Genomic DNA, 24924 nt, shown 5'->3' with positions numbered 1-24924 from the left:
ATTTTGTATCATCAGCAAACTTGCTCAGCCAGGTTGTTGATAAAGGTATTGAACAAAACTGGACCCAATCCCGATCCCTGGGGAGCACCACTGGCCGCAGGCTTCCAAGTTGACTCTGTGCCACTGTTGACAACCCTCTGAACTCTGTTGTCCAGCTGGTTTTCAATCCAGTGTATGTGGTGTGACAGGTCCCTAGCCAACTCTTTTTGGATTATGGGGGCTTCAGTCTGCTCCCCATCCCTAGCTTTCAGCTCTGAAAGCTAGGTACCCAGCAAATGACTGGTCCTACTGCTAAAAACTGAGGCAGAGGTCTAGAGTACCCTGGCCTTTTCCTGATCCTCAACTGCTATGTTCTCATCTGCATCCAATAAAGGACAGAGGGATTTTTCTTAGTCCTCCTTTTGCTGCTCATATTTTTGTAGAATCATTTCTTGTCCTTTTTTTGGTTTTGGTCTAATTTTTGCTGTCCTTTTTTTGTATCTACAGTTAGCCTCTATCCAAGTTAGACTCACTCCAGATCTCTGCTATCCCTACTGGGTAGATTTGTTATGTACTTTATCTCCCCATCAGTGGACAAGTGCCAGTGAACTGTTCAGGAAAGCCATCATCTTTCCAGGAAAGGCCTTAAGGAGGTGTCTCTACATCAGAAAAGGTGTCCTTTTCTGATGTGAGAGCTTAGAAGCTGCAGGACTCTGTGTGCTCTTCAGTACAGGGTACTATGTGTTTTTTTCTGCTGACCATGGTTAGGCACAGAGAGCAACACAGTTACACAGCTAAGAGAGGTACTACATAGTAAGAATTACATTTGTTGCTCTCTTGCTTCCTTTGTTCACAGGGATGGTACTTGATAATTATCTCTTAACTGGCAATGTGTTTTTATTTTTATCTAGCTTTGACAGACCAGTCTTCCAGCAGATTTTATTTCTCTCCTACACTCATGCAAACTTTCCCATGGTTCTTCAAAAAGGCATCTAAAAATCCAAGCAAAAAAGTATTGTTGCTGAGGTAATTCCAAGTCAAAGCTGATAAAATACAGGCTCTTAAACCCTGAAAGCACCTTTAGGCAAACCACAATACCTTATGCTTAGCCATGGCAAAGAGAGTGTGGAGCTTTGAGAATGGAGTTCTTTTCATTGCAGATGGACTTGGTTCAGCACGGCAGGGATAGACATTTTCATGCTTTTTTAATATCATGAAGTCCATGGCTTTCTCAGTATTTCAGCACCGGAATTTGTTTTTTACCAGTTCCCTATAAAATTATTTTTAACACATGCCACTGTCGTAATGGACCTTACATTTCTGTTCTCTCAGTATTACTGGAAGGTTGTGTATGTAGATGCCATTGCTGGTTTTGCCTTGGCACTTGTCTAAATTGTATTGTGCTTGCTGCACTGCTCTGAGATTCTTATAGTACCTTTCACACACAGCTCTTGTTTGGTCAACAGACTTCATCACAATTGCAATTTCTTTGGTATGTGTAATGAATAATACAACAGTAGCATGGTGCTATATTTAGTGTTGGTTAATGTACTTATTCCCTCTAATCCTTTTAAAAATACGTTCTTGCAGTCTGTTTGTGCTCTTGTCTGAACATATTACAGTGGTCCTTATTTCAGTAATCCTTTGTGGCAAGAAATAATTGAGCAGTAGGTCATTTATGTGTTACGAAAACTTCTTTTTGATTGTTCTGACTTCTCAAACATGAAGGCTTCAATCTACCAGCTGTCTTGCTGCTGCTTCCTTTTGTTAGCACTGATTTCATAAACCTGGATCTTAGAAACAGATTCTTTAAAAGCATGCATTTGAAGTATGTTTCTCAGTATTTAAAGTCTATTCATTATATGAAACTGCAGTATCTATTGCTGCTTGCCCTTTTTTCATACCCAGTTGTCTTTTTAATCTTCAGTAACTTCTTACACCTGCAATATTACATTAATGTAGGGTGAAAGGTGAATTCCAGTCACAGGCAATGGCAGGATGTACCATGTAATGTGTTTTGACTCACTGCATCCATGAAACCCAGGGTGTTCAGTGAAACAGCCAAATACATTTAACAGGGTTATGCAAGGAGATAAATGCTTGGTATGTGGTAGCTGTTATGAAAAGTGTTTCCATTCTCTCCCTATCCCATCAGCAGAAGTGATGGACAGTGAAACTGGCATTGTCAGTGCTTCCTCAAAGCTCACATGTCTGAATCATCATTTAAGGCAGTAAACACAAGCAGAGAAGATGATGTTAATTAAACTTGACTGATACTTGGAAGCTTTAGATGAAGCCCTAATGCCTAAAACTTGTTGGGTTTTGACTTATGTTTTTTAGGTTTATTTATGATTTCTCATGCAGATACTAGAAATGCGTTAAACCATCTCTGTGTTTTCCCCACCTCTCTTTACAATAAGAGCTATGAAGTGAGTCTTCAACCTGTGTTTTCTAAGATGATCCTGCAGTAATTATTGTATGACTCAGATTAACAGGAGTGGTATACTGTATAAGTGTCTCAGTGCTCATATCCCTTCTTATTGCACAAATGTAAAGAGGTTCTTATATTTGCATGTTCCAATGCTTCTCTCCATTTTTATTTTATTACACATAAAGAATAGAGGAAAAATGTCTAAAACTGATATCCAATCTTAAGTCCTGGATGTGTATTGTAAATCTGGTAACCAGAGAGATTTCTCTGTGTGTGTGTGCATGTGCTACTAAAGGCTGTTGATGTTGCCCTAGACCCCCCTGGATTAGTTGTTTCCAGGTGTATTGAGCTGTTGCTTGCACTAGTTTTACTTTATCAATGAGTAAACAAGTAGCATGTTACAAAAAACAGATTAAGAAAGAGAATTGGTAGTGATGTTTTAATATTAATACTTCTTTAATAGCCTTGATATATGATTCTTCAGTGCCATCTTTGTTATGAAAGACAAATTAATTTTATAGACTTAATTACACTTTTGAGTGCATCTTTATTTAATCATGTTACATGCTTTGCTTTTTATTGCTGAATATATTCACATTACCTCCACTTCCCCCTCTCTACCCAATTTACTTATGTAACAGGGCCATAGGTGAATAAATATCTGAACCTATCCTGTAATAAAGATATTTTCTTATGTAAAGGAGTATTGCATATTAGTGAGGTCATTAGCATGCTGTTTGGACCTGTATTATATTAAACAGGTTCTGAGAAATTTCAGAATTGTCGTAAACAAACCCAGAAATCTCAACTTCAAAAAACGTTTCAAGTGATGTATCAATAGAAGAAAGTGGAATCTAATAAACAGTGTTTGAGAGGAAGTTGCAGTATGTGTAATTGATTGTGTTTTAATCTTTTTTCTTTTTCCAGTTGTCCATATTTGTCAGAGAAGATTACACCTGCTATACCTGCAATTGGTGGGATTCTTTTCTTTTTCGTGATGGGGACCCTGCTGCGTACTAGTTTCAGTGATCCTGGTGTCCTCCCACGCGCAACACCAGATGAAGCAGCAGATCTAGAGAGACAAATAGGTAACACTGAAGGTCTGTTGTCTCTTCGCTTTCCTCCGGAGGGTGCATGTACTGTGTGAAGGCAGTGTACTGCTCTGCTCATAGGAGGAGATAACACTGTCCTGCCACAGTAATCGTTCTGGAGTTGTAATGTCTAATGACACTGAAGTGATTCCTGTGGAAAGACAGTTGATCAGTTCTTCACTCGGAAGGACAGTAACCAAAATCCTGGCCTTGGAGAGTGATAGTTTCTACTATAAGTACTTTTCATCAAGTCTGGTAGAAGCCTCTCTGTGGTGCACTGGAGATTATTTATTTTAAGTGGTTTTGACAAGAAAGCTGATACTACAAATGTTCCATCAATTGTGCACTTTTTAAAGCAACGTACCCTCAGAATTTAATTTAATTATGCTGCTATTAATATTGGAAAAGATAAGTCTCTGTGTCAGAACACAGTCCTGTAAGTTGATGCGGTCTTGGGAAGGTTGTTCTTCAGTAACAGTAATAAAATGTTACTTTTTTTTTTTTTAATCTGTGTAAAGCCACAACCATTAGTGTGAAGCAGAATTTAATCAGTTTCAATATCAAGAGAATTGTTAACTAAATTCTAATTGTGGAAATGCTCCAGCTACCAATACACTGAACCGCTAAAATGTGGTACCTGGATAAGGTAAAAAAAAGATGAGTTTGCAGAGCTGCTTCATAAACAGTGGCTTTGTTTGCTTATTAGTAAGCTAGTAAAGCTTAGTAAAGGCTTCTATATCTGTTTTCATGTGCTAGTCAATAGAAATCTTGTTTTATAAAGCAATTTCAGAAGAATGCCCACTCACATAGTTAAAATGTCAGATAAGAGGTTTATGCAAGAACAGGAGAAATACCTGCAGGGTCCTTGATGCTTGTACTACAGTACAGTCTTAGGCTTTGTTTACTGTGACAAAAAATTTAATTCACTAGAAGCAGATGACTGCGTAAAAGATGTTGTTGCAAATGCTTCTGTGATTCTGAGAAGTTTACTTCAGCCTCAGTTTTTTCTGGTTTTCCAGACTGTTCTCCACAAAGCACTGGTGAAAATATCTGAGGGGCAAATTAATTCATTTTAGACTTGTAATACAGTGTTATGGGGTGGAGATCTTTTGGTGTATACATGGAGCAGGACATGTGTTTCAGTTTCATCACAAAGCAAATGTGTACACACCAAAATCACACTGTGAACTATGTTCATGTAAGTAGGAATGGTAGGAGAATTCATGTCAAAACAGCAAAACATAAACAAAATATGACCTTAGTTTTTCCTGACTACTTAAGTATTAAGGGTCAGTTATACCTGGTAGGCACATTATGCAGCCATATCTGCTTAAGAAATCTGTTGGACAAAGACATATTAAGGTAAAACAAAAATAATGACCTGTATTCACTATTTTAGGCCTTTGTGGGCCTTTAGCAAAGGAAAGGTGAGAAGTTTATTTTTAAATACGTGCATATTTTTGTGGTTTGAATCTAATAGTTTCATTGTGATTAAAAAAACAAAAATCTTCTCCAAAGGGCTCAGTTTTAGAAAATTGCTGTCAGAGGGGGAAGAATGCCTTTATTTGGAAACATGCACATTATCTTTGGTGTAGGGTATTTTAAGAAGCAGCAGAATTTCAAAGTACAGTGAGTTAATTGATCACCACTACAGTGAGATCATTTTTCAGCAGGTCTGGTGGAAGGTCCTGACCACAGCTGCTATGCTATCTTGTGCATCAAGGTGAAAAAGTGACTGTTAATAAACATAATCTTGTGCATTTCACAGTGTTTGGATGTAAGTCCTGAAGTAAAATCAACCTATTTGCAGCTTGTTACATGCAGCAGCTAATTGTAATTATTCCATATGCTCTTTGTGTAGGTTTGAGGCTTTTGGAACTGTGTGATCATGTAACAAGGTCATTGGACTGTGTGGGAGGGAAATGTTTTCTCATGAATGTGTGAAGTCTGAGATCTGCCATTCACTGAATTTTATAGAAGTGGTATTAGGTTTCCAAAAACAGTGTGTTCTGCTGGCATTTGCATTTCAGAAAGAAAACCTACATTGCTTTTATACATTGTTCAGGCAGAGGCAGGAGTCAGCTGTCATTGCCATGACAGGAAGGGAGATAACATTAGCCAGACAGGACTTAGCTTTGGGCAAGGACCATACTGTATGTAATACACAAGCAAGAAAAGTGCTAGAGCCTTTATGACCCAGATAGCTCCATCTCAAATAGATAAATTAAAATTCATATAAATTTCTTCTGTTTGCATACTTCTGGATTATGGTACTCTGGATTATTGGAAAAGAAAACCTTCAGTCAACCTGACCTTACATCACAGGATCACAGGATGTTAAGGGTTGGAATGGACCTCTGGAGGTCGTCAAGTCCAATCCCCCTGCCAGAGCAGGACCATATAATCTAGTGCAAGTCACACAGGAACACATCCAGATGGGTCCTAAAAGTCCCCAGAGCAAACTCCACAACCTTGCTGGGAAGCCTGTCCCAGTGTTCTGTGACTCTTAGAGTAAAGAACAACTTCTTCATGTCGAGGTGGATCTTCCTGTGCTGCAGTTTACATCCATTGCCCTTGTCATATCACAGGGCACAAGTGAGAAGAGGCTGTCCCTTCCTTCTTGACACCCAGCCCTCATATATTTATCTACATTTATTAAATCCCCTGTCAGTCTTCTCTTCTCCAGACTACATGCCATGAAGAAAGTAAATTAGAAATGAAGGAGCACTCTGAAGCTGTAGTCTCACTATACTCTGGAAAAAAACTAGTAGTGGATATGGAATGTGTTTATACTGAGGAAATGGGATTCTCTTCAAACACAATAATTTCAGTCCTTACTTGTATAAGAATTCCTAATATTCACAGAATCCAGATTTGTAAAAAACAGTTCAAGTTTGTGTTGTTGGGAAAGCTGACAGATTTCTTAGGCTTATTTTAGAGCTTGTTTTTTTAACTTTGGCCAGTGCTGTCACTGCAAACGTTTTTCAGAATCAAATACTGGGTATGTAATGTGCTGCATAGAGATATGTAAATTGCTGTAATGGGTAATGGGATTATTTTTATAGCTGAGAAGAATGGAGAGTTAGGTGGGAAAAAAGGCATCTCAGAAGTATATGGTGAAATGTGAGGAAAATTGTTATTTTCCCCTTCTCTTTTTGCCCTCATCTCTTCTCAAAAAAAAGTAATTCTCTACAGGAATAACATGAGGGAAGAGGATGTAATTTATATATCCACTAAGGTAGATAATTAATTCATTCATCTGTTCACTAAGGATTATTCCTTAGTGTTACCAAAAGGAATGCCTCTTTATATGAAGTTGTGTGCTAAACAATAGTTTAAAACTTACAAGTTTTCCAGAGAGCCAGAAATAGAACTTCATATGTAACCATTTTATTATTACTGTGATGACTTGCAAGTGTTCTGTTTAGAGGGGGTGTCTGGCATTTTCCTTCAGTTTTATTAATGCAGTGTTTGGGGAACTGTGGACATTCTTTACCTGTTTAGGCACTAGAGTTCCCCATAAACTATCTTATTGTTGGAGGATAAATAAATTTATTACATATTTAAAGTCATAACAATATCTTTCTATTGATTGAATAATCTTCCATAAAACTTACTTGAAGAACTTGGATTTCTGTTACATCTTTACACTTCGTAAGTCTGCCACCATGAGCTTTCCTAGCTGTTCCAGGAAACCTCAGAAATAAGGCATATAGCTTAGGCTACAAAAACTCACCAAATTTTTATTATTATTTTTAAAGCATAATAATATGGAAAAATCCAATGAAGTATTCATTTAGTACCTTTTCTAATCAGTGTTGCAGTCTATTTCTATTTATCTCTTTCAGGTAATACTTCACCTAGAATAAGGTGCACTTTAGTTCAAAATACAGGCACAGGTTCCTGTTGAAGGAATTGCTTATTTACCCTGTGTTCAAAGACTCATTGATCAGGAAATAGATTATTTCAACTGAGAAAATGACAATAATATTTTTTCCTTAATGAGTCTTTCATACACAGTTTTTGGTAAATACAAAATAAAACAATATAAAAATGATTGCATTAGAAAGCTTAGAAGAGTCAACATGTTTCCATGTATGACAATTTCAGAACTTGTGTTCATAAATGTAAATTATTTTTTTTGCAAATGGTAGATCCAGACTTGCTTCACTGTTCCAGACTGCTGAGTTGATCAAACTCCATAGTCTTCCAAAAGAGGACAATGGAGTCTCAAAGTAAGAAAATACATGGCCAACATGTGGAGTTTGGGGCTCAAGATGCCAAGCATGAGGGTTTATGGCAGGTCAGACAGAGAGGAACAAGCCAGATAGCTATAGCAAATCCTTCTGCTCTAAAGCTGGGGTTCTGGAATCAACAATGGCAAAGGAAATAAATGCCTTTGTACTGTTAAAATTATGGGGTTTTTTTTATGTACCCTAAAAAGATGTATGCTGGTGACATCTGTGCAAGGGGGAAAGCTGGATGGCTCCAGCAGTTCAAAAGAAAACTTCACATGTTCCTACTAATAAGTCTCTCACCAGCTTTCTTGTAGGCCCCCTTAAGATACTGGAAGGCCACAGTAAGACCTCCTCAGAGCCTTTGTCTTTTGCCATTCAAGTTACTAAATCTTCTTATGAAGATTTGTTTGGTGTGCCTTCAAAGTTGATGTCAAACATTGCATGATTCATTTAGTTTGTGTAAAGATGGTGTGAAGGGGCCTTCTAGAGTCTGTTTGTCCTAGGATCTTAGGAAAATTGAGCACAAAAGCAAATGGTTTGGAAAGAAATCCTCTTACAAAATGTGAGCTGTAATGAGCTGGCCAGTAGTCTCCCTTCTCCACCAGAGAAAAGAGAAGCTGTGTTTGAGATTCTGTTGGAGTCCATATTGCGCATTAAACAATTTTTCTCATCTGGGTAGGCTCAGCATGTAGCTTGTAGTGCACTCCTTATTTAATTAAAAAAAAAAAAATTGTCATGTTGTATTCACCTTGAGGTCAAAATCAGTATAATTGATATGGGAGTCACACAGTAGTCCATACTCACAGATTCACAGATTGCATTGGGGATGGGAGGGACACTCAAAAGTCTTTTTGTCCAACCCTGCTGCACCTCTAACTAGATCAGGCTACCCAGAGCCATAGTGAGTCAGATGTTGAATGTCTCCAGGGACAGGGCCTCAACCACATCTGTGGGCAACCTGTTCCAGTATTTTACCACTCTCATTGTAAAGAACTTCTTCCTTATGTCCAGCCTAAATCTACCCTGCTCCACTTTAAAACCATTGCCCCTCATTCTATCATTACAAGCCTTTCTAAACTTCCAGATGCAGATCATGGGGCCTGACCCAGCATTGCAGGAGCATTGCAGCACTTGGTTTAAATCCAACACAAGCTTCTGAGCTGCTGTTTCTTCACTATTCAGCACTTCATTCTCATAAGGGATGCTTAGGAGCTTCACACCATGATTACATCATTCTCAGCTATTGCTCCCTTCCCTCTACCCTCTTCTCCAAGAGACTTCTCTGAAGTCTGGTTGTTTCAGTGGCAAAGTTCCACAAATACTTCTGTTGATTCATATTGATGGAGTGGGTGAGCATGTTGCAGATGAGAGCTTCTTACGCTAGATTTGCTGCTAAATCTAGCATACTGCTTAGCACATCTGTGCTGATCCTCATTTGAATACCTTGCTAATTAGGAGAATTTCTAGTTGCTCTCTTTAGAAAGTGCATAGGTTGTAGGGTGTGTAAATATGCCCACGGACCTGGCAGAAATTGTAATTGTGGGTTATACATGTAATACAAGCTCAAATACAAGTCATGGATTTATTAGTAACCTGTCATCAGCCCCATGCTTGTCCAATGTGAAAGTGAGTGGGACAAATCCAATCACAGTTGTGCAGGTGACTGTGACTTTGAAATGTAATTTCATTCACATATTGGAAAATAATTTATTTTACTTTCCTGTTACTCTTGCTGTTCTGCCTGTCCAAGAGTAGTAATTAGGTGGTTTTTTTTCACTTCTGAATGTGCTACAGCATTTAAGAAGTCTCAAAGTGATGATAGATCTTGTTTCTACCATATGCCAAACTCTAATGACAGAATTGCATGTTGCTTAAGTAAAGGTTTATAGCCTATATTAGGTAGAACTTGTGTAGCACTTGTAGATTATCTGTTTATCTATTTATTTGCTTTTTTAATTAGCAGAATTCTAAAAACTCAGGAGAATCCTAAAGATACCTTGTTACCTTGTCTAACTTTTACCATCCTGCACCAGTAATCACTCTTCTGGTTAATACATTCTCTATGAACTATTAGGAACAGTTCAGAGTGCAAGAGTTTGGAGCTGTCAGCATTTGAGAGCTAGGTTTGGGTGATTTCTTTAATTCAAATTGATTGGGTGTGGATGCTGTTTGTAATTATTGTTTTGCTAGATGTTATTTTGGGAATATGAGAAGGGGAAAAAATTTGTTTATTTGTGTTAATATAAAATGAAACTTGCTATAGATTGTGATCAAGGACAGTTGTGTGCATATACCATAGCTCACGTAAGAAATCTCATGTGTTGTATCTCTGTGTTTAGATATTGCAAATGGCTCCAGTTCAGGAGGATATCGCCCCCCTCCCAGAACAAAAGAAGTGATCATCAATGGACAGACAGTGAAACTAAAATACTGTTTTACTTGCAAGATTTTCCGCCCACCTCGTGCCTCACATTGCAGCCTTTGTGATAACTGCGTAGGTGAGTAAAAAGCAGATGTGGCATATGTTCAATTTAGCTTATGTGTTATGAATACCTCTGATATGAAAGCGAAAAGAATCAGGATGAGCGACAAGATTACTCATGAGGTCACTTGCCACATTCATCTCTTTCCTACAATCTCTATTAAATGTTAAGAATTTTAGAGGAAACAGAAGAGGATATTGGGCCTAACAGCTAGTTGTTGCTAATATAAGAAGGAAAAACACCTTCTGATGCACAGATCTTTCCTAACCTGACAAAGAACACACCCAGTTCGAATAGGGCTCCCATAGTGTGTGTGTGATAAACTTTGCAGAGTAGAGAAACAAATTTTACAGAAGTCTCAGAATTGTTTCCTTCACCAAACTCAGTTGAGGGCAAGGAGCTGCTTCTCCAGTTCATTACAGACTAGTTCAAGTGTTTAGGGCTTGCATTATGACACACTGTAGGTAATTCTTACGTTTGAACAGATTTGAGACTAGAAATTTTGAAGTTGGAATTCTTAGGAAATTACTGGGTAAAATGTTGTTTTCAGAGTATGTAGATGTCAGGACCTAAGGATCTTTTGTAACGATAAAGGATTTTTCTTCTGAACATCTTGTCTTTTTTTCACAACTGTTTTCCTGGAGGGCATCAAGGTGATTAAGATATACTTGAATTTAAAAGCAAACCAGAAAAAAGCAACCAATCAAATTTCAGTAGTTTCTAATTAATTAGATCACCTTTAGAGTTGCCTGCAGCTGATTACGACAATATCAAGCCTGGACCTTACGCATTCAAGAAAACAATGTAGTAAGATGTCACCAACTGAGAAATGTTATTGCAGCATTTAGCAGTGATATTTTTAGATGTGAAGTATTCATTGGAAGAATTACAGCTTCATTTATGCCCTATGTGAATATTGTCTGAACACACAGAGTAAAAAGTTTATCCTCTTGGCCCTGTGGATGCCTTGTTCAGAAATGAAGTTTTTCTTATGTTTTAGAGTTTTGTAAGTATTGTAAAAGCCACTGAGCTTAGCAAGTAGAGATGACTATGAATTGAAGTTGACATTAGCAGAAAAATAATCACATTAAATGGGTAATGTGGACATTGCAGTGTTGTGGCTTTGCTCAGCAAACCTGGTAATGTGAAAATGCAGTTGTTGAGGAGTGCAGCAAGGAAAAATTAAAAGCTGCTGACTTTGCTGAGAGCATATAAATCAAAGCAACTCATATCCTGAAGCTTGTTTTCTGAGAATCTGGTTTTGAGACAGGGATTTTTTCTGCAGGTTATTGTGTAATTGATTGTGTCGTTTCCATAATAAGTGGAAAACCTACTCTGTGAAACTTACAATTAGTGATGGTAGGAAAAAAGATTAATCTTTGTCTTCTAATCACGTCTATGATAAAGCAACAGATGTGAAATATTATGAAAGTATATCAGAAAATAGTCTGCGCAAATGACTCATACAACTGGTAACTGTGTCCAAGAAGATAAATCTTTTCTGCTCATAAAGTAGGTGTATGATCATTGTAATTTCCTCTTGCACATTTTTTAAATGTGAAGTTACTCGCTTTAAAACAATTCCATCCATTTATTGGAATGAATTTGCTATTTGCTGTGGCTTTCCTCCTCAGTGTTTATAATGGGAATTACAATAACCTATAATTTTTTCAGGATCCATTGCATAGCACTTTTGTTTCCTAATTAGGTACAGGCATTTGTCAAGTGTATTGAATGCAAAACTTGAAATTGGCTAGTACCTACCTTTCACAGAAAATTAGTTGCCAAGAAAATCAGATTGCTCATGTACTTGTGCAAAACTAGCAGTCTAAAAGTGTACACTCAGTTGGAATGTTACTCTTAAGTTAGGATTGTCTCTATGATGATGCTTTTATATGATTTTAGCTTATGAATAGATTGTACAATACCAATGAGCATTTTTGTGCCACTATCTTTTACTAGTTTCTTACTAGTTTCAATGCAAAAATATTTGTACTTCACATGTATATGGATATTGAAGCAGTTTATGATTGCAACTCAAGATCAGTATGGCTGTATGTACCCTTTTACTACATAGTTCCTGAAGCTTTTGCTGCATAGAGACTGTATGATACAGGAATGGAGTCTTCAGACCAACACTCACTGCTTAGAAAAAAATAGTACCACGCATTTGCCTAAAGGTATTTTCTGATACCAGGTAAATGGATGCAGTGTGAATGAGAGGTTCTTTTATTCTGTGTTTTCTATTTTCTAAGGAATCCTTAGCAACACATAAAATGTGTAATTGCATACCAAAATTTATTAATTTTTTGAGTTTTACCCTCCTTTGAATTAATCCTGATTTCCTAGTTGTCTAGTAAGCAGATCTGTTATTTGATCTTGTTTCTGACTTTTGTTTCATCTTTTTTTTATAAATGGCTGCATAGTATACTTAGATAAAAATATCTTTTAAAAAAACAACAGTAATTTGAGTTCTACCCATACTAATACTTAAAAATCCTTTAGATTTACCATATTTTCATAGTAGAATCCAAGAAAATCTGGATTTTTTTCCTGCAAATGTAGTTTGTTTGCATTTATGTAATACCTTCAAAAATTCAACACTGAATAAGTGTTCCCTGAGCCTATATGTTGGGTGTATTTCTGACTTGCTTTCTTTGTAAGTGGCACTTGGAAGCGAGTACCTCAAGGGCTTTCTGTCTGCTCTTTTGTTACTTTAAAATTTATAAGTGAATTTAAAATAATGTGTGCATAAACATAAGAGGTGAAGACTGAGTAGAATAACCAGAGCAGACATCAATTCTGACCTCAAGGTAGTCATTGCTGGCTTTTGGTAAGTTTTGATTGCCCTGCATCATGCTACTAAGAAGCTAGTGATTTGGCTTATGTCTGAAATGACTAATTGACTTTTTTAATGTATTTTTGGTCATTTCAACATCAACCATGTAGTTTTCTTCTTTGGTTGTAATAAATAATAATTGTCTTGTTTAATTTGATTTCTATAATAAAAGCTGAACAAGAAGCAGCTATTTCCAAACAATTTGTTTAAATATAGTACTGAATGACTAACAAAATGGTGAGTAATGATGGGCAAGCAGTAAATCAATTTAGTCTAATAGTCTAAAGCCTTCTGTGCATTCACATGCCATAGTTTTGTTAATCAAGCAGAGAAACTGATTTAGAGTAAGGCAAATATCCAGTATGGTGGAAGAAGAGACCCACCGTTTATCTAAGAGAATATGGCCTTTTTATTTGTTTCAAAATCTATGTATTGTAAATTTGTGCATGCCTGATGGATAAAGATAGCTTTTCCAGTTCTGCTGTGTTTTTTTTCAAGACATGATTTATTTATTTTTTCCACAGAGGATTTAAACCTCAAATTTTTGAAATTGGGTGTCACAAGTTAACTTTGAAACGTTTAGCTTGATTTTTCAGAGATCACCAGTGAATAGAATAGAATTCATAGAATCGTTAGGTTTGGAAAGGACCTCAAGGATCATCTAGTTCCAACCTCCCTGCCACAGACAGGGACACCTCACACTAGATCAGGTTGCCCAGAGCCACATCCAGCCTCGCCCTAAAAACCTCCAGGGATGGGGCTTCCACCACCGCCCTGGGCAACCTGTTCCAGTGTCTCACCACCCTCATGGGGAAGAACTTCTTCCTAACATCCAATCTGAATCTACACATTTCTAGTTTTTTTCCCATTCCCCCTAGTCCTATCATTCCTTGACACCCTAAAAAGTCTCTCACCAGCGTTCTTGTAGGCCCCCTTAAGATACTGGAAGGCCACAATAAGGTCTCCTCAGAGCTTTCTCTTCTCCAGACTGAATAGCCCCAACTCTCTCAGTCTGTCCTCATAGGAGAGGTGCTTCAGCCCTCTGGTCATCCTTGTGGCCCTTCCCTGGACAGGTTCCAGCACATCCAGATCCCTCCTGTAATAAGGGCTCCAGAACTGGACACAGTACTCCAAGTGAGGTCTCACCAGAGCAGAGTAGAGAGGGAGAATCACCTCTCTTGACCTGCTGGCTATGCTTCTCTTGATGCAGCCCAGGATGTGATTGGCTTTCTGGGCTGCAAGTGCACACTGGTAGCTCATGTTGATCTTCTCATCCACCAGCACCCCCAAGTCGTTTTCTTAGAATAGAATAGAATTTCTTAGAATGGAATAGGAGAATGGCCATGATAAGACCAAGGTTTTGGGTTGTGCAGTAGCCCATTCCCTGCCATGACCAGAGTGTATCCCTGAGGAAGAACAAGAGATGAGGGCAAGCATGTGGGGATATTTCCTGACGAGTGTTCTCACAGCCTCAGAAATTTTCGGCATAGGCCTTCTTGAACCCTGGGGAGTTACCTTTTTTGCAGTAGCTCTTGATGGACCTTAGTTGGCCTTCTTTATACCTTATCTGAACCTTTTGAGATGGGGAACCAGGTGTGTAGCACTGAAAAGCGCAGGTACCGTGCTGGCATTTTCTCTTGATGTTTCTGTTTTCTGTAAGAGAGAGGATTCCTCTCACTTGTAAATTTGATTGCTTTTCTGTAGACCTTAAACATGAGACCAAGTGCCAAGATTTTGACAGAAATTTGGGCAGAAAATATGCTGCATTAGAAGCCAGAGACGCCCCCTTTCTGGCTAAATCATTCCTTCTGTAAAGCACCATTGCTAGGCAGTTGTAAGCATTGCCTTTCAGTTTTGGTCTTGACCAGAATACATTAATTGATTATTTTGAAAATACAATGTGTTATGTACTCAGTAGTGTGCCAGCCAGCAGAATTCAGATAAAATATTTTTTTCTTACTTTCCAAGATTAGGCACCAGTGCTGTAAAAACAGGGAATTGATTATTAAAATGCATGTAACATAAAATACACATAACTCATAAAACACAAAAATAAGACAAAACCAGAGAGTTACCAGAGTGTTCTGCAAGAAGTTCTTCCTTGTAGTCACTCTAAATAACATTATATTCCATGCTGGAGGACACATAGTACTTAAAAAAACTGGCTGAGAGGTGGCATTGTTAACAGTTTGGGTTTTAGATCCCTGACACTCTGTGTGAGAGTCATTTTCTCGGTATTTCATAGTCCTTTATAATCAGTGTGTATTTACTTGAAGTCAGGAATTTGTTGAGCTTTGTTTTAATTCCATGCTGTAGCACTCTTCCTTCATTATTGTATTACCTCAATTCCTGCTTTCATTTCCTTTTCATGACCTTTTCCTGTTTATTTCTTCACATTTTCTGCTGTGAAATTTTCATTGTAGTGCGTTTTTCACTTCGTTTGGGGGCATGATTTTTCAACTTGTTAAACCTTAGTTCTGGATCTCTTAAAGTGACTCTTTAGCCAAACAGCCAAAAGCAAAACAAGAAAGTTGGCTATGTCCTTTTTTTATTTTCTTGTGTATTTTTTCCCAATTGTTCTATGTGAGAAATGGCTTTGGGTTTTTTGTTTGTGCGGTGCTACCAAATGATGGTGTACACACCTTATGGAATGTGTATATTGTTTCTTTATGGTTGTGCCATCTGTATACTCAAAGTACTTGAGAAATTCAGGGAGAAGAGCATATGTCACAGGTTTTTAAGTCTAAGCCAGAGCACTGGGAAATACAGAGAAAGTTTTTAAAAAGATAATAATTACAACATTACTTCTGAGAGAGGTCATGGGGTATGTGTTGGTCTGTGTATAAAACAAGCAGAGATTATCGCAGTATCATAGTATCACAGTATCACCAAGGTTGGAAGAGACCTCAAAGATCACGAAGATCAAGTCCAACCTGTCACCACAGACCTCATGACTAGACCATGGCACCAAGTGCCACATTATCATAATGCCTAGCAATATAAATGATACTGTGAGTCTCAGATGTCAGAGTAATAATTAAAAAGATAAATTACCAGGAAAAAAAGAGTATTAGGAACCAAAGAAAATAATCAAATATTTATGTTTAGTGCAATAATTTAAAAGAATGTTAAGGAGTTCAAAGGCAGACATAAGGCAGCAACAGAAGTGTTTGAAGAAAATGTGCATTCATGCACAGAGAAAGAAATCCACGAACTTTGTGGGGGCTGATATCTGGTATGGATGCTTTGTTTCCCCTAGGTACAGAGTGGGGGTTTTAACTCTCTTCCTCCATAGTTGGGTATGTGTCTGGCACTTTGTTTGGTTCCCAATCTGTGAAAACATTGTATTGACAAGAATAGGTATGTAAGGACAGGTTGTTAAGCAGTGAGGCTCTTCGCTGTGCACTCTATGAACCTGTCAAAGAACAGTCATTCTCATCTGCTGCTGCTCCCTTGAGAATGTCACCATTAATGTAGTCATTGATGCAGCAGGCAGTCAAATATCGTTCGTTAGTGAACATTTGTTATTGGAGGTAGCAGTGAAGTGAGCTATGTGACGAAATAGTTCTATTGCAATAAGCTATCCTAGGCCAGTGGTTGGATGTTTTCCTGAGAAATTTGATGCTTTTTTTATTTTTAAAAATTAAGTGTATTTGTTTTCCTTTTTGTGAATAACATTAGTCTGCCACTCTTGAAGTTGATTAGAATGGAAAAAGTTGATATTGCAACTGATTTTCTTAACATGTGCCCTCCCCTCCGCCCCCATTAGTTTAAATGTCTGGGACTGTTTTTAAACAGTTATAAGAGTGAAATATTTATTGAGTAGCCCATGTGTTTGTGGCTGACATTTTATTGTCAATATCCACGTACATTATTGATTTATTTGATTGAGGCCTGTCTTTCCTAAGGTTATGTTACTGCTTTAGCTTGCATCACCTTGTAGAGATCAGCATAGTGTCCAGAATGTAATCTGGAGTAAGTCTTAGGTGAGTATTTAACAAATGTAAACAGGGGGGCAGAAGACTCTTTCAGTCTTCCTCTTGGTTTTCTTGGGATATTTTGATTTAGGATCACGGTACAAACGTACTGAAGTTCCATGATTTAAAGGATCCACTGCACGTTGTCCATAACGGATGTTCTAAAATAACACCAGTATGCCTATAAATGTAACTTTCAATTGATCTTCTGTTACTCACCATTTTTTTGGTGTAAATTTTTACTCTCATTTCATTCCACAAAAGCCACAGCAGAGGCATTGTCAGGGGAAATGACTGTCACACAGATGAATGTTGTGTAAGTTAAACTGCTGCTACCAGTTGATAGCAAGTCCCATCAGTGTGGGTTTTTTTAAATATGATTAAATAATTTTCTTAAGAGTGATGACTTCAGTGAGTGGAACTGAACATCTGAGCTAAGGATGGCTTTTATGAATATGCTATGAATATCAGATGCAAGATTTTTTGTTATTTGTGAAAAATTAGCAGACATTCTGAACTGACTGTAAAGAATTTAATGTCATGGTTATATTTTCTTTTGCACATGCATACGTGACTCATCAGGCTGTTGGGATTGGATCTTAAAGGAAAATAAACACTTTCTAATAAGAAATGCATTTTATTATGGACTTTTTAAAACCTCACTTGTTTTCCTAAACATTTCAAGAGTAACCAAATTTATGAAAGTACCCTTTGTTGTACAAAATACCAAGTCAGGAAGCCTGTATGGATGCGGTCATATCATGGCATCATAGTTCTACAAAAAGCTGTTATTGTCATCGTTATAAATATGTGTAGGTGTGTCAGTATCTCTACATAGTTGCTCCATTGTGCATTGACAACAATGGACTTTGTAGTCCTATGTTGTACTGCTACTGTCAAAAGTAATTGAGTAATGTTGGCCCAGTTGTTTGAGTTGTAATGTGATTTTTTTGGACTGATGCAAGATTTGGATAATAGGCTTGTTAAGGGTTAGGGCTGGGCCAGCCACTAAATGAGTGACAGATGCTCTTTATTAACCCACTCCCTTCCCAAAGGGGAAGAGAAAGGCAATAAGGGAGAGAGTCCTACAGATTGGAAAAGAAAACTAAAACTACTTTTGTGAAAATAATAATAATAAAATGAAATATATATACAAAACCAAAATTGAACCCAACCTTCTGATGGCAGTTAGTCACTGTCACTGCTGAAGCTGTGGCAGAAGTCCCAACAGCAGATGGGAACCAGCTTCAGGAAGTCATGGATTAGGATCAAAGGCAGAATGAACAGATTCCTCCTCATGTGCTGGCCACTGAAGAAGAAACTGAGCCTCATGATCCCTTCACTTTATACTATGACATATGTGGAATGGAATACCTTGCTGGTCGGTTTAGGGTCACCTGTCCTATCTGCTCCTCCCGGCAGGTGTGGCATTTCACTCTGCACCTCTGTAGTACAAAAGATTTAGCAGTGAGCTTGGTCTTCTTGCCACTCCTTGGTACTAACTAAAAACACCGAGCATTGGCAGTATCAGAAGCAGACACTATCAGTGAAAACAGGCCATTAATTTCAGAAAGTTCAGTTACTTGAGAGGCTGAGCTGAAAAGTAAAATCACTGAACAGAATTAGTTCTGTTCTAGCTCAAATCAGGACAGGATTGTTGACTGCTCCCACTCCTGGGAGGCACATGTGCATGTATTAAAGGTGCCAGCAGTTGGTGAATGCCTTAGATTTGTCTCTTTACCCTTTACGCTGTACTTGAATGGCGTGGAAGAATGACCAGGTGGTTTCTAACTTGTGTTCATTACAGTCTCTTAGTAACGTGACCTAGATATTTTTGCAACTGGAGATTGATTATTTTTTTTTTTGAGACCTGCCTTCACATTCAGCTTTAGAAAATGTATGTTAGCATGCAGTGATCCAGTTGAGCAAAGTTAAAAGGAAGCAGTTCATAAGTAATAATAATAAATGTTTCTGAGAGCACAGTGCAAACAGATGGATAAAGCTGTAGGACCAAACTGGCCTACAAATGATCCATGTTAAAATGCCTTTTTTTGTTTTGTTTTGTTCGTTGTAAATTATAAAGCTTTAATTAAATATTTTGAAAGAGAAAGTAAAGCATTGGGGTAATTTTATATGTGGTTTCCTGGAGTGTAGTGATTGAAAAAGCTGAATATTTAAGGATGTAAAAGTCTACCTGCTGTGCTGTGAAAATGTAGAAATTTGATGTTTCTGAGCAGCAAAAAATATGCTTTGGTGTGGCTTCTGAAGGAAACTCTCTCTGTCTGTAAGACCATTGTTTAAGAAAATGGGAAATATTCTCAATTTTGTTCTTATCTGAGAAATGAAACTCTACAAGAAGTGGAAGAAAGGACAGCTAGAATGGGGGGCATATGAGGAAACTGCCCAAGCAGAAAGAGACCTGGTTAGAAAAGCTAAAGCTCAGAATTAAATCTAGCCAGAGAGATCAAGAGGAACAGTAAAAATTTCTATAGGTATATTAATGTTAAAAAGAAGACTAAGGTCAGTGTGGGCCCCCTCAAAAAGGAAACAGGTGAACTGGTGACAAATGACATAGAGAAGGCTGAGGTTCTCAATGACTTCTTTACCTCAGTCTCCACCAGCAAGGACTCCCAGAATAATGGAAAGGACTGAAAGAAGGAACTGCCCATTGTGGGTGAAGATCAGATTCATGACCATGGGAAGAGCCTGAAAGTGTTCAAATCCATGGGACCCAATGGGATACATCCACTGTCACATGAGTTTGCTAAAACTCTAACCATTCAGTAAAGAACTGGCTTGGCGGCTGCACCCAAAGGGTGGCTGTCAATGGATCCATGTCCAAATGGAGGCCAGTGACAAGTGGAGTCCCTCAAGGATCAGTACTGAGACCAGTCTTGTTTAACATTTGTCATTGGAATGGGCTGCCTAGGGAGGTGGTGGAGTTGCCATCCCTGGAGGTGTTCAAGAGGGGATTGGATGCGGCACTTGGTGCCATGGTCTGGTCATGAGGTCTGTGGTGACAGGTTGGACTCAATGATCTTTGAGGTCTCTTCCAACCTTTGTGATACTGTGAACATCTTTGTTGGCAACATGGACAGTGGCATTGAGTGTACCCTCAGCAGCTTTGCTGACCACACCAAGCTGTGTGGTGCAGCAGACATGCTAGACAGAAGGGAGGCCATCCAGAGGGACCTTGAGAGGCTGGAGAGGTGGGCCCATGACAATCTCATGAGGTTCAACAAGACCAAATGCAAGCTCCTGCAGCTGGGACGGGGTAATCCCAAGCACCAAGATAAGCAGGGCAGTGACTGGCTTGAGAGCAGTCCTGAAGAAAAGGACCTGGGGGTGCTGGTGGAAGAGTGGCTCAACATGAGCCAGCAGTGTGCACTTGCAGCCCAGAAAACCAATCACATCCTGGGCTGCATCAAGAGAAGCATAGCCAGCAGGTCAAGGGAGGTGATTCTCCCCCTCTACTCGCTCTGGTGAAACCCCACCTGGAGTACTGTGTCCAGTTCTGGAGCCCCTATTACAGGAAGGATCTCTAAGTGCTGGAACATCTCCAGATAAAGGCCATGAGGATGATCAGAGGGCTGGAGCAGCCCTCCTATGAGGACAGACTGAGGGAGTTGGGGCTATTCAGTCTGGAGAAGAGAAAGCTCTGAGGAGACCTTATTGTGGCCTTCCAGTATCTGAAGGGGGCCTACAAATAGCTGGTGAGGGACTTTTTAAGGTGTCAGGTAGTGATAGGACTAGGGGGAATGGAACAAAACTAGAAATGGGTAGATTCATATTGGACGCTAGGAAGAAGTTCTTCCCCATGAGGGTGGTGAGAGACTGGCACAAGTTGCCCAGGGACGTAGTGGAAGCCCCATCCCTGGAGGTTTTTAAGGCCAGGCTGGATGTGGCTCTGAGCAACCTGATGTAGTGTGAGGTGTCCCAGCCCACGGCTGGGGCGGGGGGGTTGGAACTAGATGATCCTTGAGGTCCCTTCCAACCCTAACAATTCTATGATCCTATATCCAGTATTTAATGTTTCTTAATCAAGTTTTTAAATGTGAATGTTTCAGAGAAGGTAAAACCTGAGAAATCTGTTAAGTGTGGTATAGCTTGTATGTTCTTCTCTCATCCAGTTAGCACATAATATTATTGGGTGAGTGTTAATGAGAATGGTGAATCATGCTGGCAGCATGCTGCTTCCAAAGGGACGATATCTGAGCCTCATCCTCTGCTGTTGTTTTTTGCCCCTGCTTGTGTGATTCTTTCATTTGAGCCTGTTCACACAGTCCTTAGTAACACACAGCCGTTGATAAGTCAGTTTTTCTCACTAAGCAATTAACAAAATAATTGCATTTTCTCTTTCCTGCCAGTTCAGGGAAGTGACTTGACTCAGCAGCAACTTAGACAATGAAAGAAGGAAGTGGGATGAGTGACAGGAAAGGCAGCATGTGGTCATCTCTTTTACTGCTACCAAGTTTTAGATTGGTGCAGTTACCTTGTGAAGCCTCACCCTTTGGATCTGGTTATGGAGGTGCCAACTATCCTCAGAAGTTTTTACCCAAATTCAAAGTTGCAGATCACTTGGGAAAGACTAGTCAAATAAAGTCGCTGTTTCAGGATTGCTGACAACTCTTGAGGTTTCTTTGGTCTTTACAGCAGCATTTTGAGTCTCCATTTAACAATCTTTTCGTTGATAATTTGCCTTATAAAGTGTTCACACGTATTCTCAGTCTTTTTTTGTTTGCTTCATCTTTTGTTCTCAGACCCTGAAAAATTAATCAAAACTCTATTTCTCCTGCAGTTCTGATAAACCTGTGGCAAGGTTGGCATTACAGCTAATTAACGCTTGGCTGCTTCTGAAAGGGTCGTTTCATCACTTCTTTGGTGGTGTGTTTTCACTACTTCATTTGGGTCAGCTTTGGTGTTTGTCTGATACTGCAGTGAGCTATTCTGGAGAGTAGGCAATAAAAAATTAACCATAGTTTTAAGTTCATCTGACTCTGTCAGCCAGCTCCTCACAGGGTGACATGAACCCCGAGCTTAGCTGAAAGGCGGAGAGCCATAGACACGCAGACAGGAGATTGTTCACAGGACTGCTAAACCAGGAGAAGCTGGGCCATCTGCTCTAACAGTAGTTCTGGATTGAGTAGATGTGGCTGTAACTTCATAGCACATCCTGAAGGCAAATACCATGCTGCTTTTGCTTTAAAAATGGAGTGCAGGAGAATGATCTATCACAACATCTGTGGGATAATTCCACAGACAAACTACAGCCCCTGCAGTTTTCTTCCTCCCTCATTAAAACTTCTAATGCGCTTTTTATTAGCAATACTTTATATTAACAATGTTTTGCTTCTCTTCATTTGCCTCAGAAATTTTTACATTATCCTTGTTAAAAGCATATGATCAAACACAGTAGCACGGTAACTCTGTCCTATATATTTACACCAGAATTGCAGTCATCACCTCTCAACAGTCTGTTATTTTTCATAATAATGACTTAGATTTATGTTTGCTCTGCATTCAAAGCTTACAAGGGCCAGAATTCCCCAGAATTTTCTCAGCATTGGTAGTTTTTCCATTCTCAGTGAAGGAAAGTCAGTAGGGTTTGATCTTTTGAGGTTCCTTCCAACCCCTAACATTCCATGATTCTGTGATTAGGTCTTGCTTTTGGAAATCCTTGGCTGTTCAGTTTGCAGGCATAGGGCGTGCCAAAGATGAAACTTGGAGATAATGTTATCTTTTCCTTAATACTTAATAAGCCATGGCATTTTGTAAGGAGGAAGAAACAGATTTTAAAAAGCTTGTACTTTTTAACAGCATTAGAAGTTTCTGCTTTGTATGAGACTGTTCATTTGGTTGTATTTTTCATATCCAGCCTTTGCTGTCCATTTCTGTCTTAGAAACATCTTATGCAGTTACTTATCTTCAAAATGATTTGTGAAAGTAAGGTATTTATCAAGAAAGCAGAACCTTTCAGTTTACCAAGAAAGTTTGAAGACAGTAATTGGAGTGCCAAATAGGTTAAAAATACTGTCAGCCTTTAGTAAGGAATATATATCAGTGTCTAAACACGTGGAGGTGTTTTTATGGATAGAAGGGGGTGGTGGGCTGTGTGGTTTATGTGGATTTATACAAATCTCTCAAATAGATGTCTACATATATTTAAATACTGTTTCATGCCTAGCTTTATATATAATTTGCTTTATATATAATTTGATTTCTACTATGTCAGCATAGAAGAGGATGAATGTATATACATGATTCTCTTCCAAAAACATTTAACTTTAGCAGGAGGGTACAAGAGTGCGCTAAGAATATGCTAATTAAAAGGTCCTGTAACTGGATTTTTCATTGTGCTATTATTTGCTTATATGTTGTATTAGGTACTCATTAAATGAAGGTAAAGTGCTTATTGGAATGTAAGGACTCGTTGAGAAGCACACATGTAAAAATAAACACTGTTCAAATGCAATGTCAACTTACTTTGGGAATGCAGCTGTATTACACTCAACAAAGGTAGTATTGCCTACCCTTTTAGATACCAGAGTGTTGAGTTCTTGGTATTCTTAGGCAGCATTCATTAAATCAAAGCATTTCTAAAGCTTTATCCTAAGAAAGTTCAGTAACTTCACCTGGAAGAGCCCCATGGAATTTGAAACAGATTTATGGCAGCAACACGTGTTTCAAACAGCTGTCATACCACACCATTCCTAAAAGTCTGTCAACTTCAGAAATCTGTTGTGCATGTTGTTTATACTTTCCCCCTTCCCCCCCCCGCCCCAAGTGAATGTGGTTTTTTAACATAGCCATAGCTAAAACTAGCTGCTGTCCTTGGACAGATGAGCCCTTTTAACATAGGTCTTAAGGACTTTGAATTTATAGCTTGCATTTCCTCTGCAAATAGTTTGGTATATGTAAAGGGAGGCATAAAAGCCACAGAAAACAAAACAGGATTTGGACAAGGATCAGAGAGTAAGAGAGTCAGCATGAGAGCATCTGACTCATGATCTTGGATTTGATTAAAAAATTTAAAATTCTGTCAGTGTACTCTCTCTGAAGCAACTTTAGGAAATGCCAGTTTGTTCCTGGCGATCGCTCTGTTCCCCTTAGCCATCAAACTGAGATGGAGAGGGGTGGTCCAGGCTGCCTGAGGAGAAGCAGAGCAAATTGTTCCCTCTGCTGCATTCCAGAACTGAGGCATTTCCCCCCATATTGGGGACACTCACTCAACATGGCCTTTTCCTGTCTCGTGAGCGAGTTAATCTCACACGGAGAGAAAGGTTTTGATTTAGTAAAAAGAAAAGAGAGGCTGTAGTGCAAAGGGCATGTAATGAAAATAGCTAATTACTGCTTATGATTGATTACTGCCCTTTGTCTTGTATCACTTATAAGCAGTAATCAAAGGACTGAATGTGATAAAAATTGTTGATTACTGCTTATCATTGATTACCAGTATCTGATCATTAGCAAAACATGTATGCTTTTTAATGAAACATGTAGCTTGGGCAAAATATAATCATTAGTGAGGATGCAATGTTATGAGAATGTAGTCAGCTTCCCCTATTTAGAGGCAAACCATCAAGGCCATGAAGTCAGATGTGCAGCCTTGTGACAGGGTGTGTGGTCAAAGTCAAATAGATAAAGACACTCCCTTGGTTTCTCCCTGAGGCCTGGCCAGGCTGTGGGGAGATTCCAAGAGGAGGATGAAGTCAGATGTTTCTGCATTTTCTTCATCAACATAAAAAGCTGGACCCTCTTGCAGCAACTTTGGAGACCTCACCTACGAGTGAGCACACTGCATAGGACCTCCCAGTTGCTGGGAAGGGTTCTCCAAATCCTTGCTGTAACCAGGGCTCAACCAGCCACTGTGGATCTGGATGATGGTT

At 38.8% G+C, this 24924-nt stretch overlaps 1 protein-coding gene across 4 annotated transcripts in view; it reads left to right on the top strand.

Annotated features, from left to right (window-relative positions):
- The window catches only part of ZDHHC14 (zinc finger DHHC-type palmitoyltransferase 14), a 103451-nt gene that overhangs the window by 53442 nt on the left and 25085 nt on the right, over positions 1-24924 (top strand). For 2 of the 4 annotated variants that reach the window (XM_054162689.1, XM_054162687.1), the window contains exons 2-3: positions 3338-3498; positions 10079-10237. In XM_054162689.1, the coding sequence (XP_054018664.1) occupies positions 3338-3498; positions 10079-10237 (320 nt within the window). Of the gene's footprint in view, positions 1-3337; positions 3511-10078; positions 10238-24924 lie in introns of all 4 variants that reach the window. The other 2 variants (XM_054162688.1, XM_009907188.2) reach the window with 1 other exon arrangement.

The sequence above is a fragment of the Dryobates pubescens genome, chromosome 6, assembly GCF_014839835.1.
Source record: "Dryobates pubescens isolate bDryPub1 chromosome 6, bDryPub1.pri, whole genome shotgun sequence".
Classification (NCBI taxonomy): domain Eukaryota; kingdom Metazoa; phylum Chordata; class Aves; order Piciformes; family Picidae; genus Dryobates; species Dryobates pubescens.
This window is presented reverse-complemented; position numbering and strand designations above follow the sequence as displayed.